A 20,635-nucleotide genomic window follows, 5' to 3' on the forward strand; every position below is an offset into this window, starting at 1 on the left:
ATTTATATCGTGGACTTTTGTGTTCTTGTAAATACGTAGCCCTACAGATCAAAGTCTTAAGAGTTGTTATTATAGTCTTAAACACTATCTTTATTTATTCATTCAACAAATACCAGGAAGAGCTGGGAGCTCATGATGCCAGGATAAGGAAGACTCAGCTGTTTAATGAGTACAGGGTTTTATTTTGGAGGAATGAAAATGTCCTGGAACTAGAGGGAGGTGGTGGTTGCACAACCTTGTGAATGTGCTGAATAACTCGGGAGCGTTCACTTTAAAATGGTAAATTTTATGTTCTGTACATTTCTCCTCAATTTAAAAAAATGGGGGGAGGGACAGTCCCATGGTAAGATAGGTTGGAAGAACATCTTATTGTGTAGCCCTTTTAGACCTGTACATTGTGTCTGTCATATCAAAGTATCTGAGAAATCCTGCAGCAAAGTTCCCCAACTTCCTCTAACCCAGGTTTGGAAGATAAGCTCATCCTAGAACATCTTTCAATACCTTTTAACATGCTTTGGAAACCACTTTTAAGGAAATTTATTTATTGACCTGGAAAGACGTTCATGATGACTTAGTACACGAAGCAGTCACAAAATGGTTTGTGCCGTATGATCACTTTTTGGTGAACATATGCAAGTATATTTAGGCATAGAAAATACACTGACGTCATTTATACCAACAGAAGTTATCTGTTTTATATTCTCACAAGTAAATTTCTTTTTCTTCTTTTTGTTTATCTGTATTTTAAAATGTGTCTACAAGAGTATGTATTTTTTAAGTAAGGTTCTTTTTTTTTTTTAAAGAACTCTCCTTTTATAATTTACTTTTGCCCTCTCCTACCTGCAAAAATTCCTGATTTTCGCCCTTGCATCCTTACAGACTTTATAAATTGGACTCTGCATCCATTAACATGGCAGAGAGGGTGAAATTTTGCAGTGTGAACACCGCTGCAGACTCTGGTCCTTTAGAGAAGCATGGGTCTGCCTGTGCCATAGTTTTCCATTCTGTGAAGTGGATTCAGCTCTCGAGTTGTTGGAGCTAACAATTAATTAACAATTGCATAATCCAGATAAAACCAAGGGCTCCATTCAGCCCAGTCAATGCACAAAGACACATTTAAAAAAGCACAATGAGGCAACAAAAATTAACTTACAAAGAATTCTTTTTTTTTTCTATCTAAAAACAATTAAAAAGGGATCCATTTAAAGCCAGTAGCACTCATATTCCCTGTGTTAGTTTCCTGCTGTTGATGTAACAAATTATCACAAACTTAGTGGGTTGAAACAACAGAAGTCTACTCTCTTATGGTTCTAGAGACCAGAAGTCCAAAATTAGTCTCACTGGACTGTCAAAATGTAGCAGGGCTGGTTCTGTAATGGAAAGTGGGGTCTGGCTGCTCTCCTCTCTAAAGCCAATAAAGTTGGCTGGAAAGGTTGGTGGAAAGTTTGCTTTATTTTAGATGTTAGCAACCGGGGGCAGGGGCGGGGAGGACGGATGCCTGTCTCTCTCTCTCTTTCTCTCTCTCACACACACACACACACACACACACACACACACACACACACACACACACACAAAATCAGGGGGCAAGAGCTTTTATAGGTGGAGGGAGGGGGCTACATGCAGAAACAGCACAGTCAGCTCTGACAGTCATCTTGAAATTGGTCATCAATGGTCTGACCAGCATCATCTTGATTGTTTTAGGTACAGTTAATCTTCAGTTCCATGGTTGGTTTGTTCCCATTTCTTTGAGGCCAGTTCTCAGAATTGTGGCAACTTATGTCATGGCTACAGTCTGGTCATCGTGTAGTTAACTTCTTCCACCTGGCAGGGGGTTTCAGTATCTATAAGACAGGTCACAGGACATGGCTCAGAATATGATCTCTAGCCCTTGAGAAGGAACTAAAGGTCCTTGACTCTGCTTAATGACCCAACTATTGTTATTTAGTCTTGTTGGACTGCTTTTCTTTGCTTCTGCATTTTCTTACTTCTCTGATTAAACTTATTCTTTGGCTAAAGTTTTTCCACAGACGAAAGACATAGGGGGTAAGGACCGTAGGGTCCTGCTACGTTTCAGTTCCTTCTAGGGGTTCTAGTAGGAAACAGTTTTCCTTTTGCCTCATCTAGTTTCTGAGGCGCCTGCATCCCTGGGCTCCTGGAGCCTTCCTCACATCACCCAACCTCTTGCGTCTGTTGTTACCTCTCTCACCTCCTCCTTTGACTCGCTGCCTCCCTCTTATAAGGACCCTTGTGATTGTAATCAGTCCACCCGGATAATCCAGGATCATCTTTGATTTTCTAAAGATTCTTAATTTAAGCATCTCTGCAAAGTCCCTTTTGCCATGTAAGGTAATATACCCACAGGTCTCAGGGATTAAGATGTGGACATCTTTGGGGGGTGGTATTATTCAGCCTACCACAGTCCCTATCATTTCCTTTTTTTTTTTTTTTTTTTTTTGCAATACTTGGGCCTCTCACTGTTGTGGCCTCTCCCGTTGCGGAGTACAGGCTCAGCGCCCATGGCTCAGGGGCCCAGCCGCTCCGCGGCATGTGGGATCCTCCCGGACCGGGGCACGAACCCGCGTCCCCTGCATCGGCAGGCGGACTCCCAACCACTGCACCACCAGGGAAGCCCCCTATCATTTCCTTGGAACCTTCTGCTCTACCAAAGCCTGTAAACATCTTCCCCACATGCTGCTCTTCTTTCTTCCCAAAGGATCCGCTGAGACTTCTGCTCTTCCCCCACCTGTCTTGCCTGGAGCTCTGTTTCTAGCAGAGGACCTGGCAGATTCAGGCCCGTCCTTCCACCCCGATCCTCCCTCCGCCTCGTGCACACAGCCCACTGCGGGGTATGGTTGTCTTCTTGATCCAGCAGCTTTTCTTATAGAAAATTCTGATTACAGTAGTAATTCAGGGCTTCCCTGGTGGCGCAGTGGTTGAGAGTCCGCCTGCCGATGCAGGGGCCACGGGTTCGTGCCCCTGTCCGGGAGGATCCCACATGCCGCGGAGCGGCTGGGCCCGTGAGCCATGGCCGCTGAGCCTGCGCGTCCGGAGCCTGTGCTCCGCAACGGGAGAGGCCACAGCGGTGAGAGGCCCGCGTACCGCAAAAAAAAAAAAAAAAATAGTAATTCAGTTGGCTGGTGCTAAGTCATTCATTACGTTCTCCATCTGTGTTGCTGAGCCCTTTATTATGTATTGGTTATATTATTGATTAAGAATCCAAACGCAGAAGTACATGGATTACCTATTAGTCATTGTGATGATACTGACGTCCTAAGTTTCCATCCTGTGGTGGTATAAATAGTGGTTGAGTACCGAAACTACACTCTCTGGGTTCAGATTCCACCTCCCCCACTTCCCAGCTGTGTGAGCTCCGTTATCCTCTCAGTGCCTCAGTTTCCTCACCTGCTAAAAGGCAATCCAAAAACTATCTGCTTGTGTTGAAGAATAAATAAAAGAGAGTATGTACTGTGTCTGGCACATAGGAGGCCCACAGCATATGTTAACTCCCTTCTCCTTAGAGATCAAACGTGACATATCAGGCCGAACTTTCCCCTTATAGTACTGTCAGCTCGTCCCAAACTGTGAGATAATAGTATTACTTCCATTTTCACAGATGGAAAGGCTAATGATGATCTACCCAAAATAGTAAGCAGTGAGTGAAGAACTAGGGCAAAAATTAAATGTGTGTACATACATATATATGCATGTATGTATATATGTGTGTATGTCTAAGGTTGGGGAAAAATAGACCTCAGGAAAGTATATGACAAAAAAAAAAAGAGAAAGAAATGACAAACACTGTTAAAAGTGATGTATAGTCACAATGTTTTAAAAAATTAAGTACAGGGAGCTCCCTGCTGGCCTAGTGGTTAGGATTCTAGGCTTTCACTGCCATGGCCTGGGTTCAATCCCTGGTCGGGGAGCAGAGATCCTGCGAGCCGTGCGGCATGGCCAAAAAAAAAAAAAAAATTTAGTACCCCCCGCAAATGAAAAGCTTGCATCTAACGATAGCCGCTATTAGCATTTCGGCAGCCTCCAACTATATATTTCTCTGAGCATATGTAAGCCATTTTGATGGGTGTATTTTGTGTACACATTCTGCTCTGCCATCTGTATCTATAAATTTCAGCCATGTGCCACGAGCATTTTTTATGAATCTCTTTTATCTTTATTTTTTTTCGTTTACAGACTAATAGCTGTCCTTTTTCAGCTTTCTATTTTGAAGTAATTATAGATACCAAGAAGTGTAAACATAGTCCAGAAGCGTCGCTGGTACCTACCCCTCAGCTCCCCGCAATAGCGCCCTCATAACTACAGCACATTATCAAACCCAGGATCGTGCCAGGTTGATTGGCACGATCAGTTCAGAAGATGACAGACCTTACTCAGATGTCACCGCTTTTTACATGCACTTGTTTTTGTTTTTTAATTTGTCTCTAGGTGTAGATCTATGACATTTTATCTCGACTTGCCCTTTTAAAAAATGCAATCAATACAGAAGCATGAAGTGCAGAATATTCAAACCTACTGTGATGTTTGGGATATTTTCCCCAGGTTATTCTCAGTGTATACGCTGTTTTGTTGGGGGTTTTTTGTTTTTCTTTAAACAACAACAAAAAGGATCTTCTGAGCTATATATATTTTTTTAATTTGCATTTAAAAAAAATCATGGACATCTTTCCATGTCAAACTCAGATCTGCTGCAGTGTGAATGTTTTTAGGTTAAAACATCTGCACGGTGGTTGTGGATTTCCCATGGAAGTAGTAACCCAGTTTATGCCCAGGCTCTAAATCTCTTTGGAAAACACGATGGGCCCCACCTGTCAGAATTTCAGAACCTGAGCCTTGGCACTTCCCAAGCTGGGTCCATCCCTTCCCTGGCACGGAGGAGAGGAACTGCTCCCCTTAGCGCCGGCAGGCCCCCGGGGACACCTTCCAGTCGCCCTGGCTGTGTGTAGCGCTCCCACACCTGCTCAGACCTGAATTACTATTACCATTTACTAAACATTTTAGTGAGACCTCCACCTTAACAACTCCCAGCAAAATCATTCTGGGGACCCACCCTTCCCCCACACCAGGGCAGCTCATTCCAGGATGGTTGTGAACGGTTCCATTTCTGCTTTTATGCATTTGGCATAAACATTTCTTGCAGCTCATAAACACCTTGGCCATTTTACCAGCGTCAGGAAAGATGTTTATGACCCAAATATGAAAACTTGGTGAGAATTAACACTTCAGCAAACGGGCTGTGTTATTCCCGGCAAGAAATATCTTCTAAAGAAGACCCAAAGCAGGCAGGGCCCGGGTGTGAAAATACATGTGTTGGCGACACACCTATGCTTAAAATTCGAAAGATCGGCTATGATTCAAACTCTTTACTGCTGTTCAGTAACGGGGCAACTGTGTGGTTTCTAATTGTTATCAGCTTCCTGTTTGGGTGTTTTTATAGCATTATTATGTTGCCAAGTGAATGAGGCAAAATAAAATAGGAAAAGAGATGTTGGACCAGGAGGTTAATAAAAATCCATTTTGTCACTCGACAGCCTCCCCCAGAGCGGCTTCCTTTTCCAGGGCCCTGTGAGGCTCTTTGTATTGACAGATGCCATTTGCCCATTTACGACGTGATAATAAAAACCTTCAGCCTTATTCAGTGTTATGCTTTTCCTCCCCTGACGGGAGGGCACCAAATGGCTCGGAATCAGCAGGCATTTTTTCATTAAAGATGATAACATTACATGAACCACATTCAAAAGACGTTTCAGAAGAGTAGCAGAGTTTGGTCAGGGAAAGAAAGATCTGTGGGAACAGGCTAACACTCGGAGGGACTCAGAAATAGTTGTATTTGTAAAATGACCTGGATTTTACACAAGTAAAGACTGTCTAACAAGCATAGGTGAATGCTGAACTACAAAATACAAAATCATGTGTTGCTGTTCTTAAACGTGAGGCTCTGCACCTTTTTGCAGTCGTGTTACGTGTACGAAGTAAGACATTTAAGCATAGTTGCCTAAACTAATATCAACTTGTAATCCATTTTCTACTATCTTATGCAAAAACTTTTTCTTGCCTTTTCTATCATTAATTCGTACCTGGTATTTGGCACGGAAGATCATTGAAAATGCAGTTCAAAGGTTTCGTGGTTTTTTATGCCGCAAATTTACATTTCATACATTTTCATTGATCTCAATCATTTTCAAACGAAAACATTTTTTAGCCATCAGAGCTATATAGAGCTTTTTTCTCAATACGTATTATCATTGGTGCTTCTCAGTCACTGATTCAAACCATAAATTAATTAAACCCACTAGTTTCAAACTAGGCCATATGAGACAGTTGGGACTCAAATTGTTCTAACCTATATATGTCATAAACCATAAATGAGAGTTGTTGGTAGATGACAGATGTCTTTTAAAGAACATGGGCAGGTTTCTCCAGTGTGTTTTAACATTAACCTGCTAGAGGCTAGGCACATATTTTTATAGACCACCAACTCTTGTGTATCTGTCCTGAAATGTCCCATCTACAAGCAAACCTGTATGTTAAATATGGGACATGTCCTTGGTTGAAAAGCACAAATGCGATAGCTCATATTCTCCGTATTCTGTCATTTGTGGTTTTTTTTTCCTTAACCATAAATATGGGTCAGTAATTTGGATCAACCCCAGCCTTTTTAAAAAATATGTTGGTTTCTATTATTTGGAATAATAATAACGGCTCAAATTACCGAGCATGTGCTGCGTGCCAAGCCTGGTTCTGAACCCTGTCGGAGCATTGACTCATTTTGTCCTCACCGCACACCAATAAGTATTCTGAATATCCTTGTTCTACAGATGGGGAAATTGAGAAGCTAAGCAGTCAGGTGGCTGAGAAATAATTAACGATGGTCCTATTTTTTTTTAACTTTTTTTTTTCATCTTTATTGGAGTATAATTGCTTTACAGTGTTGTGTTAGTTTCTGCTGTACGATGGTCCTATTAATGGAAAGGTTGTTTCCAGTTTTTTCTATCACAGTGCAGTGGTGAGGGTCCTTATACACCTATTTTTACACACCCCTGTCGTGATTTTTGTAGGCTTACGTGCTAGGTATAGAGTTGCTGCATCTATGGCCAGGCGCCTTTTTCATATTGAAAAGCGTTACTGCCAAATTATTTAGACTTAGTATTTATTCTTCCTGTGTGCGGCAGGCTGTTTTTAGCTAAAGTCGTCATTTCTTTAGATAGATGATGTTAGATGATGGATGGATGGATGGATGATGGTCAGATAGACAGAACCCATTTTCTAAGAGGTTTGAATGAATAACATTTTATGCTGCTATCACCCCCCCAGTCACCAAATGTAGAGTGTGGCCTAAAGGATAGGGAGAGTTGTCCCAAAATTATGGGGAAGCTATTTGTAGAGTACAGATCTCTTCCTCATTTCACCTCCACTTGTTGTTAGCAAGTTCCAGAAACCGGAAAAATTCAGTTGCTCTCATAAATTCATTCTGAGAGGCAACACACATGCCACACGGTGCATCTCGGCGGTGGCCCACACTACAACAAGGAGAGCCTCCCTAAATTTCAAGCAGGAGTTGTTCCCCAGAAAAACACTTGGTCATCAGCATTCCTCCCCCCACCCACCCTGTTCTCAGTGAACACAGAGCAGAGGCAAACTGCTTTTACTTCAAAAAAGCAGATCGATCTGAAATACAACGAGGCCTTCAAAATTCACAGTTCAGTGCTCATAAAATCTGATACTGAGCAAGGCGGCTTAGAGCGTCTGCACACCTTCATCCTCAATGAGACAGAAACTCACTCTAGCAATTCCCCATGACTTGTCATCTGTGAGCTGGAAGATCAAAGGCTCGACTCCAGGACGGGAAATGGGGAGCATTAGTGTCCCGCTAGGAGCCTCTCGCCGCCACCACGGTAAGCCTGCTGGCTCTTCTTAGGATCATGAGCTATTTGACTCTTAATTTGGGGTTTCATTAAGGGCACATCCACACTTGAATGAAGGGAATGGAAGGTTGCTGTTTCTTTTGAAGTCCAGCTGCTGTTAGAGAGAATTGTGATTCAGAACTATTCAGATTTGCAAAGCCCGTGGCTCGGTGCCTGGCCCACAGCAAACACGTGGTAACTTTGGCCATTATTTTTAATATGAACGTGACTCGATGGCAAAATTATCTGCAGGGTTCAAATAAAGTGATCTTATCTTACTTTGATAAAGCGCTTCAGAAATTTCTAGAATGGAATCTGGCCTATACAGGATCTCGACAAACTTTTGCTATATGAAGTGGCGCTGGTTCGCTACACCCGCGCCCTACCCTGCTGTGAGAAGGTGGCTAAGGCTCAGGGAGCTGACATCTCTTGCCTGAGCTGGGATTTGAACCCAGGTCTTTAGAAGCTTGCCCTTGCCTTTACTCTCTTCTTCACACCTAAAGCTGCAGGGCTGAGCAGTTGAATTAGCTGAGGTTCCTGTACCCTTTCTAGTGCAGCCAGTGAGTAGAAGAGATTGTTCTGCACATGTCGACGATAGCCAAGCTTATCCTGTGGAAAGCCACAGGCTTTGGAGCCCCATATACTTGGGCTCCAACCCTGACACTGTAGCTGTGTGATCCTGGGCAAATCACTTTACCTCACTGAGCCTCAGTGGCCTCATAGGCAAAAATGGAGATAATGGTACACACATTTCGGGATCCTTGGAGGATTAAATAAAATAATATCTGTAAAGAATCTACATCCTGTTGGATGTGGAGACACAGCTCTCTCTAAGTGACCAGGCTTCCCAAAGATGTGCACATCCTAAGCCCCAGAACCTGTGACTATGTTACGTTTGTTTCCCGGCAAAGGGGAATTAAGGTAGCAGAAGGAATTAGGTTTACTACTTAGCTGACCTTGGGATGGAGAGATGATGCTGGATTAATCCAGTGGGCCCAATGTCACCACAAGAGTTTGTTCGTTTGTTTGGTATATACCAGGGGTCAGCAATTTTTTCTGTAAAGGGTCAGATAGTAAATATTTTAAACTTTGTGAGTCAAGAGGCAATGTCCTCAACTCCTCAAGCAACCATTCTTGCCAAAAGCCTGAAGTCTTATTTTACACTTTACATTTTGAAATGTAAAAACCATTCTCAGCTCACCGGCTGAACTAAAACCAACAGGGGGCCTGATTTGGCCACTGGGCTCCGGTTCACTGACACGTGGTATCTGTGCATGTATATATTTTATTTCCAAAAAAGGCTAATGCTGTATATATAGATAGATTTTTATCTGGTTTTAATTTTTTTTTAATAAATTTATTTATTTATTTTTGGCTGCATTGGGTCTTCGCTGCTGCACACAGGCTTTCTCTAGTTGCGGCGAGCAGGGGTCACTCTTCGTTGCGGTGTGCGGGCTCGTCATCACGGTGGCTTCTCTCGTTGCAGAGCATGGGCTCTAGGTGCGTGGGCTCAGTAGTTGTGGCTTCAGTACTGGGTTTATTTGAACATGAGGTACTAGTCTAGCACCTGTGGGAGACTGGACAAGATGCTGAGCAAGTTGTGAATCTGTGCCTTGGTTTTCCCATGTAGGAAATGGGAGATGATCATGCCTCTCCTACCTGACTCATGAGGAGTAAATGAAATAATTAGTTTGACACTCAACTAAGGAAAAAAAAGTCACAGTTCTAGCACAGGAAGTACAGGTCCCTTAGCAGCAGACAGATTTTGTAATTTAAAATGTTTCTGGGTAATTTCCAGTGGTTAGGACTCTGTGCTTTCAGTGCCAAGGGCCTGGGTTTAGTCCCTGGTCAGGCAACTAAGATCCTGCAAGCCACTCAGTGTGGTCAAAAAAAAAAAGTTTCCATTTAGAAATGTAATATACTGCATGGTGGGTCTGTTTGCAGGGGATCTGGGACAGCTTGTTGTCATGAAACACGTTGATATTTCTGTAGCAAAAAAAAAAAGTATATGAATGTTCACACAAATAGTCTTGCATCAATTCAGGTCAAGTTTTGCCACCAAATGAGTTAATATCAGGTGAGCTTTAGCTACCAAATGAGTTTTTAAAAGTTCAATTTTCTGAGCTTTTTGCCTTTAAGTAACGCTCTTCTAAGTATATTACACAGGGTGTCTCCTTCAGTATGCACGATAAGCTTATGAGACAGATACTGTTACTGTGCCCATTTTACAGATAGGGAAACTGAAGCCCAGAGAAGGCGAGCAACTTGCCCAGGGCCACACAGCTGGTAAATGGCAGAGCTGGGATCCAAATGCAGGAAGCCTAGACCACAGCAGTTCTTAACCTGTGCCTTAAGGATAGATTTTATGGAGTTTGTGAGCCTGGTTGGGGGCGGGGGGGGGAGGAATTATATTTATTTTCACTGCCTTCTAACTAAAATTTAGCATCCCTTCGATTATGAATGTAGACAGCAAGCCACAGCAGCATGAACAATGCCCATGAGTGCTGCCAATAGGAATCACAGATATTGCTTATTGCAGGGGCAGCAGACACCTCAAGATAGCAGTTATGCTCATCACTACTTTGAAGTTACAGGAGTTCTTAGAATCACCACTAGATATTGTCAGTAAATGAACTAATAAAGAAGCACATATGTTACTATGTCACAAAGTTTTAAAAAATATTTTGATAGTTGTATTTCAATATAATTGTTTTCCCTTGTGTTTTTATCAGTATTTATGCATTTAAAAAGCGTGACGTTGGGAAGGGCTCCAGGGGCTTCACCAGACTTTCAGAGGAGTCCAGAACCCAGAAAAGGCTGAGAATGCTTGGCCTAAAGCTATGCTTTAACCACTACACCCTGCAGAGTTAACGCGAATTTGCATTGAAAAAAATGAGGAGCAGGGAGGAGAGACCAAAGGTGTTATCGATCATGTCCGGGTGGTGGGATAAAGGCTGACTTCCTTTGTGTTATGCCCGTTTGTGTTTCTGAAGTCATACAGTGAGCATGTTTGACTTCACCATTCAGGAGGGAACTCAGATATTTAAAGAAACAGAGCATTTTCTTTCGGCCCATAAGACATCCCTACCAGATACCAGTTAGTACTGCTCAGACCCTGATAAAGTAAACTCTAAATTAAAACTGTTGTTGAGATCAGACTTTAAGGGATTTCATGAGAGTAGGTTGATCACATTTCTCCAACTTTAACTTTGAAAGAACAAAAGGTCCATTCCTGCCTCCCAGACAGACAGCCAGTGATTGGGAGAGTCCAAAGCCCGGGTGCCTTGGGATGCGCCCACACCATAAGAGAAGGTCCTATTTTTGCCCTGACTCGACTCTAGCACTTCACAGAAGCAACTATTGCTGAAGCAAAGATCGCTAATGATAACGTCTTCCTCTTGCCGCTGCCCTGTGAGTTAGCAGGGTGAACCCAGGGTCTCTGGTGCCTTTCATTCTTCATCTCTTGCTTCTGAATCTCAACCGTCGTTCAGTTCCGCGTTGGCAGTTATTGTGGTCGTGGCTGGATCAGACAGGAGGGAGAACGGGCGGGAGCCACCTGCCCAGGTGGTGGGTCCTCAGAACAGGGTGGGGAGAGAAGAGAGCACTGGAGGAAAGGCAGAGAAGCCGAGACAGACTGTGTCCCTGTGCAGGTTAGTGATCCATCCTACTCAGCTTCAAGGGGGACTTGAACCCGGAATTTCTGAATCCTATCTGGCTCTCAGAGAATAAAATCGAAGCATCATGGTGGGGTTTACGGGCTCAGCATCACCAGCGGAAGGACCATGACCAAAACCCACAGCCCACATCTGCTGCCCACACACAGCCTGTACCAGATAACCCTCACCTGCCCACCAGTTTCCAACCCCATCCTCTTCACTCCTAAAGCAACTTGAAAACACTTGTTTATAGCATTCACACTGCAACTCAGTTACCTGCCTTAGTACCTCTCTGTCCGGCTTCCCCACCAAGCTGTCTACTCCTTGAGGGCACAGGCTGTATTTGGGGGGAGTTTATTACCATGGATAGGAGCATGGATTGGAATTCTGCCTCAGCCACTTCCTGGTTGTGTTATCTTGGGGAAGTCACTTCTCTCTAAGCCTTTGCTTTTTCATCTGTAAAATGGGTAGTCAGTGATTCAACTAAAAAGTATTAAGGGCTAACTCTGTGCTAGGAACTCTTCTAGTTGCTGGAGATTTAGAACGTGACAAAAACCACTGCCCAGCTGAAGCATGCGTTCTAGCTGGAATAGGTGTGAGAGGAGGTGGCAGGCGTAAACAAGCAAATAAATTCAATAATAACAGTAGGCACCTCATGTGGGTTATTAAGAGGATTACTTGAGATGAGGCCTTTAAAGTGCTCAGCTAAGGCCTGGCGCATAATAAATGCCAACAGATGACAGTGCTGATTATTTTCTCCAGGAAAAGCATTCCTGACCCCACTAAAACGGGCACTCCCACCCTGCCCGCCCCAGGCCTGGCTGCCGGCCCTTTGTCTTGACTCTGACAGCACATCTGCACAGCGTGATCATGGCATTTACTACATTATACAATCATATTCTCTTAGCTGCATGTGGTTCCACATTGACCTCACCTACTTGAAACATGTACAGTGGATTTTTACTTGTATTTATATCTTCAGCATCTCACATGGCACCTGGCCCACAGTTGGGACCAAATAAATGCTTGTTAGATCAATCAGAGATCAAACCTAAAGAAAACCCCAAGGCCTCAAATGGCATTAAAAAAAAAACTTGTCTCAGGACTTCCCTGGAGATCCAGTGGTCAAGACTCCACGCTTCCACTGCAGGGGGTGTGGGTTCCACCCCTGGTGGTGGAACTAACATCCCACACGCCCCGTGGTGCAGCTACAAAAAAATTTAAATTTAAATTAAAAAAAAACTTGTCTCAGACTTGCTCTGAAAAAGTCCTGGTAGTAACCAACCTCCAGATGGCCTCTGGTGGTCCTTACCTCCTCATCTATGTTCTTGTGTCACCAATAGAAGATTGAGGAAATGACAATGTGTACATTCCCAGGTAAGGTCATAGGAGACATTGTAGCTTCTGCGTTGCTCTCTCTTGGATCACCTGGTCTGGGGGAAGCCAGCTGCCGTGCTGTGAGGACACATGAGAACTCTGTGGAGATGCCCACATGACGAGGAACTGAGGCCTCCCGCCAATACCCAGAACCCACTTGCCTGTCATGTGAGTGTACCATCTTGGAAATAGGTTTGTCAGCCCCAGTCAAGCCTTCTTTGGACCCCAACCCTGGCCAACAATTTGTCTGCAACTTCACCCAGCTAAGCCACTCCTGAATTCATAGGAGACCCACAACATTTTTAAAAGAAACGTATTGGCATAAACAACCAGCTCTGGACTGAAATGAGCAGAGACAGTACAAAAGGAAAAGAGGCCTTTGAACCCTCAGACTTCTGCAGGCAGGAAGCAGGCTGCAAAACTACTCAGGTGCAAACAGGATCTGCATTTCTTGTGAAAAGAAGAATGACTCGGAGAATAGATCCCTGAGTCCACAGGGTAGAACCAAGACATGTAATCACTGCCTCCAGGTCACAGAGCTTATAACGGTAGAGCCAGACTTCAAGCTGAAGCAGTCTGGCTGTCGAGTCCATGCTTCTCTCCTCTGCATTATACCATGTCTCTAATGGATGGTTGCATGGGTAGATAGATAGTATGATTTTGGTTCCCTGAATTAATATTTTAAAATAGCAAGTGGTGCTCAAGTACACAAAGAGAATTCCAGACACCAGTGACCGGGTGTGTATTGGTCTGATGATTGATGATCTTCATGACATTCACTCAAAGAATGATACAGCCTCTGATCCTGAGCCTTTTCTTTTTACACAAAGAAAAATATTAAGAGGACTTCCCTAGTGGCACAGTGGATAAGACTCGACACTCCCAATGCAGGGGGCCTGGGTTCAATCCCTGGTCAGGGAGCTGGATCCCACACACGTGCCACAACTAGGAATTCACGTGCCGCAACTAAGGAGCCCACCTGCTGCAACGAGGACCCAGCACAGCTTCAGCCCCAGCCGTAGGCACAGCCACCGGCACAACCCCAGCCCCAGCTCCTGCTGCAGCTCCTCCAGACTCCGTCCCTACACCGACGTCCTGGAGGTTGGGATGCTCTTTTCCAAATCCAACTGTCTTGCCCGCCTGCGTGCCGCGCCCTGCAACAACCTGCACGCCACCAAGCTGGCGCCCGGCAAGGAGAAGGAGCCCCTGGAGTCACAGCGCCAGGTGGGCCCGCTCCTGGGCAGCGGCGGCTTTGGCTCCGTCTACTCCGGCATCCATGTCACCGACCACTTGCCAGTGGCCATCAAGCACGTGGAGAAGGACTGTATTTCAGGCTGGGGAGAGCTGCCTGACGGCACCCGAGTGCCCATGGAAGTGGTTCTGCCGAAGAAGGTGAGCTCGGGCTTCCCCGGCGTCATCAGGCTCCTGGGCTGGTTCGAGAGACCCAGCAGTTTCGCCCTGATCCTGGACAGGCCCGAGCCAGCGCAAGAACGCTTCGACTTAATCACGGAAATGGGGGCCCTGCAGGCGGAGCTGGCCCACAGCTGCTTCTGGCAGGTGCTGCAGGCCGTGCGGCACTGCCGCAGCTGCGGGGCGCTTCACCGCGACGGCAAGGATGAGAACACCCTTATCGACCTCAGTCGCGGTGAGCTCAAACTCATCGACTTCAGGTCGGGGGCGCTGCTCGAGGACACCGTCTACACGGACTTCGATGGGACCCGAGCATATAGTCCTCCAGAGTGGATCCACTACCATCGCTACTATGGCAAGTCAGCAGCCGTCTGGTCTCTGGGGATCCTGCTGTAGGATATGGTCTGTGGAGATATTCCCTTTGAGCACGACGAGGAGACCATCAGGGGCCAAGTTTTCTTCAGGCAGAGGGTCTCTTCAGCGTGTCAACATCTCATTAGATGGTGCTTGGCCCTGAGACCATCAGATCGGCCATCCTTCAAAGAAATCCAGAACCATCCATGGATGCAAGATGTCCTCCTGCCCCAGGAAACTGCTGAGATCCATCTCCACAGCCTGTTGCCAAGGCCCAGCAGATAGCTTCTGGGCAGGTTCTCCCTTCTCTGTCAGATGCTTAAGGGAGGGGAAGTGTGTGTTTCTAGCTTCCCAAGTACCAGTGACACTTCTCTCCAAGTAGGACAGTGCTTGATACAGGAACAACATTTACAACTCATTCCAGACCCCAGGCCCTGGAGGCCGCCTCCCAAAGAGAGGAGGAGACTCCACTCCAGCCGTCCTAGGCCTCAGCTCCTCCCATAGAAGCTCTGCTTCTCATCGGTGTCCAGCATTGCTGGACTTTGCAAAATCCCAGGGGTGGGGGTGGGGGGTGGGGGTGGGAGTGGGTCAGAATCCAGCCATGGAACTCTTCCCTTCCTCAGGAGTTCTGCTGAGGGCTTCCCTGGTGGCACAGTGGTTAAGAATCCACCTGCCAAGGCAGGGGACACGGGTTCGAGCCCTGGTCCGGGAATCCCACATGCCACAGAGCAACTAAGCCCGTGCGCCACAACTGCCGAGGCTGCGCTCTAGAGCCCGCGAGCCACAACTATGGAGCCCGTATGCAGCAACTACAGAAGCTCATGCTCCTGGAGCCCATGTGCCACAACTACTGAACCCACGTGCCACACCTACTAAAGCCCGCTCACCTAGAGCCCGTGCTCCGCAACAAGAGAAGCCACAGTGATGAGAAACCCACGCACCGCAACGAAGAGTAGCTCCCGCTCGCCACAACTAGAGGAAGCCTGTGTGCAGCAACAAAGACCCAACACAGCCAAAAATAAATTAATTAATTAATTTTAAAAAGTTCTGCTGAATGCCGTGATGGGTCGGGTAGGGGGAAATCGGGTTGGGGTGAGATAGGACTAGCACCGTTTTAAGTCCCTGTCACCTCTTCCAGCCCTTCTGAGTGCCTTCTGTGGGGACTCCAGTTGTGCTGGGAGAAATACTTGAACTTGCATCTTTTACGTGCTGCTTCTCCAAAAATCTGCCTGGGTTTGGTCCCCTGTCTTTCTCCCCCACCCCTTCCCCCCACCCTTCATACGAAAGGTGCCATGGAAGAGGCCACAGGACCAAATGCTGAGCCACCTGCCCTTTTTCCACCTCCTTTAGTAAAACTCCCAAGTGCACTGGCCTTCCTTTTTGGTTTTTACGTAACTGTTTCTAAGCCAAGACCACACACACACACACACACACACACACACACACACACACACACACACACACACACACACACACACACACACACACACACACACACACACACACACACACACACACACACACACACACACACACACACACACACACCCCGCAAATCGACAGAACACCTGTAAATGTGCGTGCAGTTGGCATGGTCGTGTACGAAAGGATTGTAGTTGATCTAATTCTTTTTAAATTTTGCCTTTAAATTATTTTACCTGTTTTTTGTTCTGTTTTGCTTTGGGTTTTTTGTTTTTTGTTTTCTTGGAAAGATGCACATTCTAGCCTGGAGGTCAATGTTATTTATTTATTTGGTTCCCTTGCTGCTCCAAGCTTCCACAGCTACTGCCATAGTTTTCTTTTCTCCCTTCCTCCTCTGACTCGGGGACCTTTGGGGGAAGGCTGCAACGCTTGCTCTGTTCATTCATAGGGTGACGGGACTCAGGCGGGGCAGCTGCTGCAGCTCCCTGACTGCCGCGGCCCCCCTGGTCTGCTTACCCAAGGGGACATGGCGTCCGTGGGCGATGGGGGAGGGGCAGTGCTGACTTGTGTACATAGGATAGCTATATGAAAAGCAGTTCTGGGTGGTGTGCCTTCCGGGTCCTCTCTGGGGCTGTTTTGAGCAGCATGTAACCTGCTGCTTTTATCTGAGTGAAACACTGTACAGGAGAATGAAAGACATCTTATTTTTTTTCTTTTTATACTTGGTGTTTTTTTTTGAATAAAATACCTTTTGTCTTAAAAAAAAAAAGACCCGGGACAACCAAATAAATAAATAAATATAAAGAAAAAGAAGTGTTAAGGAAGGTGTTAAAGGTAAGGAAGGACACTAACCTTACTACACCAGGTGGAGATCTGTACCTCATCTTGTTTTTAACACCCTGGTATAAATAAATAAATAAATAAATAAATGGGGGGGAGGGACAAACTAAGCTAGCAAACAGTGGTCCCCCTTTGTCCTTGGTTTCACTTTCCAAGGTTTCAGTTACCCACGGTAAACTGTAATCCAAAAATATTAAATGGAAAATTCCAGAAATAAACAATTCAGAAGTTTTAAATGGTGTGCCTTTCTGGTATGATGATGAAACCTCGCACTGTCTTCTCTGTCCCACGCAGGAGGTGAATCATCTCTTTGTCTAGCATATTTACATTGTATAGATACCCTCCCATTAGCATAGGAAAAACATCATCTGTATAGGATTCAGTATTATCCTCTGTATCACATACTGGAATGTATCCCCTTGCAGATAAGGAGGGACCATTCTATCAGCACGTTAAATGTGGTTCTTTCAAGATGATGGGATTATGGGTGATTGTTTTCTATTTCCTATTGTTTATCTGCATTTTCTACAATGAATATGTGACTTGTGTAGTTTTTTAAGTTATAAACACAGTAAATAGTTTCCAAAAGCCGATTTAATTTGTTTTATGCATGAATACATTTTAATTCATCTTATTCATTTTGTGGTTTGAATGTGAACCAATGGAGGGCCATGACCGGCCGGCACACTGCAATTGAGAACTGTCTACGTGGAGCTTCTGGGTCTCATGAAATTTCTTCTTCTCCGTCTTCATCTTCATCTCTTCTTCCACCCCCTCCCACTCCCCCTCTCCTCCTTCCTCTTCTTTTTAATGGCATCATTAGTTGCTGTACCCTCTGGGGGCTCTTAGCGCGTCAGAATCCTGTTTGAAAAACTGACAATCCGGAGACCAAGGCAAGCAAACTCTGCGTAATCTAGCACCTTCCCCAGCACAACAAACACCATTTTGACAATGTAACTTCCCCTCCTGAAGATGTCAGGTAAATAAATGCTCCAGGAAGTCAAGATGAGAAGGCTCAGCTCAGTTACCAACTAATTTGTTCATTTCTGATGGCTCAGGTTCAAAATTAATAATAATGTCAGTTATCATTCCTTGACAGCTTACTGTGTTCCAGGCACCAGGATAAAAGCCCTACTTGCCTGCCTGACCTCATTTACACTCATAATTACCATGTGAGGTAGGAGCTTTACTACTTCCTGGCTGTGAGACCTTAGGCAAGTGACCTCACCTCTCTGTGGCTCTAGTTCCTCACCTATAAAATGGGGACAATCATAGTATGTTCTTCATAGGGTTGTTGTCGGCTTAAATGAATATACTTAGAATAGTGCTAGACGCCTTGTAAACGTTTAGTGAACTTAGCTGTTATTGTTCTTAATATCCCCATTGAAGAGGTGGAAAGACTGAGGTCTTAAGTAATGGACCCAAGGTCACACAGCTCTTTACTATAAACGACCAGATTGTAAATATTTTAGGCTTTACAGAGCAGACTGTCTTTGACACAACTATTCAACTTTGTAACGTGAGAGTAGCCATAGGCAGTACATAAAGGAATGGACTTGGTGGCTTTCCAATAAATCTTTACTTACTAAAGCAGGTGGAGGCTGGATTTGGCCCATGGGCCTTAGTTTGCCAACCTCTGGTCTTAACTACAAAAACAGGAGCCTACAATGTTAATTGATTTCCAGGCTTTAGCTGCACTGAAAAGAATCATTTTTATGGCACAAATTTCTTTCTCCTTCTGCCGTATTTGCATTTTACATTAGCAGAATGAAGATTTCATGAATACATAGGGAATGCAGTATCAGGCTGGCAACTATTAAGTTCATTTGTCTCCCTTGGAAAACAAATGTATTGCTGTTTGGTTTTGATCTTATGTAGAACATGCATTCTATGGATTTTCATTAAAGCATGTGTTTAAACAACATTATTGCTGTAAGTTAGGCAATGCTATCTTGATTGACAGGGCTAACCCTCCAGCCTGCTAAAACCAGATAATCAGAGATAGGTCAGATATTTAGAATTTTAATCAGTATGGCCTCCTCTAGTAATGTTTAATTCCACTCATCTGAGTCAGCATTTAAAGTTCCTTGAGAATGAAAATCATCAGCACTAAGTTTCTTTGTCAAGCTCCATAACCTTGGGTTCTTTTCTTTCCATGGGTGACTTTTGGCAAGTATGAGAATAGGGCCAATCTTGGAAGCTTTGGGGAAGTTTTTAGATTTCAAGTACTAAGTTTGTATTTTGAAATTTGAGTCTGCTCTAGATAACTGTGAATCCCAGGTCTGAGTGATAAGCTGGAATGTTTGATTCTATGCTAAGATATTTCATTGTATAGAAGCCTGTAAAATGTTGCATCCATGGACTTTGGTTCTTCAGAAATTCCTTCATCAAAAAGGAAATTAATTTTATATTAATTTTAGCAATATTAAGTTATCACTTCAAATATTAAGTTCAGGAGGTCAGTTAGGAAACTTAGAAGAAAGGCAAGGAGAAAAAAAAACCACTATACTTTTACTCTCTTAATTTATCTCCTTTAGGGAAGACTCCACCAGGAAAGTTAACTATTCACATTATAGATAATACAGTGAAATTTGATCTCCTGCACTAACAGAAATGGCTTAACTGGTTAATCAGCCTCATTCCTTATCTCCAAACTAACCTTCCCTCTCCTATTTTGAAAAATAAACAGAGGACTTATGAGAAGTTGGGTGGATCCCTGGGGGCATTCTAATACCTGTGTTCTGGCGGAATCATTGTTAGGATAAAAAGGAGGGAAAAGACAAAGCTACCAGGTGTCCTCCCAAGAAGATCAAGGAAGCCATCAGGCCCCGTCTTCACGTTCACAAAGGGTCCATCATGTGGACTTTCGACATGACCTTCAAATGAGGTCACACTCAGAGTCACACAGAAGCACTGATAAGGCTGAAGCAAGATCGTGTTCCTCCTTCACTTTTTTCCCTCAAAATATTCCTGTGCTCTTTCAATCACCCTCATTTATAACACACATGAATATATTAAGTACAAATATATTATTCATATTCCTCATAGGCTCCTGAGCTTTCTTTATTCTTTTTTTTAAAAAAATAACTTTATTTATTTATTTTTGGCTGCATTGGGTCTTTGTTGCTGCGTGCAGGCTTTCTCTAGTTGAGGCGAGCGGGGGCTACTCTTCGTTGTGGTGCGCAGGCTTCTCATTGCAGTGGCTTCTCGTTGCAGAGCACGGACTCCAGGCGCATGGGCTTCAGTAGTTGTGGCACACGGGCTTAGTTGCTCCACGGCATGTGGGATCTTCCCGCGGCTCGAACCCGTGTGCCCTGCATTGGCAGACGGATTCTTAACCACTGTGCCACCAGGGAAGCCCCCTTTGTTCTATTTTTATTATGAAAATTTTCAAACATGCAGAAAATTCATTTATATCACTACACAGACAACCATTGTCTAGATAACCATTGTTGACGTTTTGCCATATTTGCTTCATGAATCATTTGTTTTTTTCTTCAAGTATTTCAAATTACAGACATCATGAATTTTTGTCCCTAAACCCCTCAGGTTGTGTCTCTAAAACCATAGGGAGGGTTTTTGGGGGTTTTTTTTGGAATTTTATTTTTTCTTACAGCAGGTTCTTATTATCTATTTTATACATATTAGTGTATATAT

The 20,635-nt window shown here is 44.4% G+C and overlaps 1 protein-coding gene across 1 annotated transcript; it reads left to right on the forward strand.

Moving 5' to 3' along the window:
* The first annotated feature begins 13,880 nt into the window (after positions 1–13,880).
* LOC132505763 (serine/threonine-protein kinase pim-1-like) lies at positions 13,881–15,001 on the forward strand. The gene is given in 1 exon segment (XM_060123971.1): positions 13,881–15,001. A coding segment is annotated over 1 exon segment (942 nt). The 5' UTR covers positions 13,881–14,059.
* Positions 15,002–20,635: the final 5,634 nt, after the last annotated feature.

The sequence above is a fragment of the Lagenorhynchus albirostris genome, chromosome 15 (assembly GCF_949774975.1).
Source record: "Lagenorhynchus albirostris chromosome 15, mLagAlb1.1, whole genome shotgun sequence".
Classification (NCBI taxonomy): domain Eukaryota; kingdom Metazoa; phylum Chordata; class Mammalia; order Artiodactyla; family Delphinidae; genus Lagenorhynchus; species Lagenorhynchus albirostris.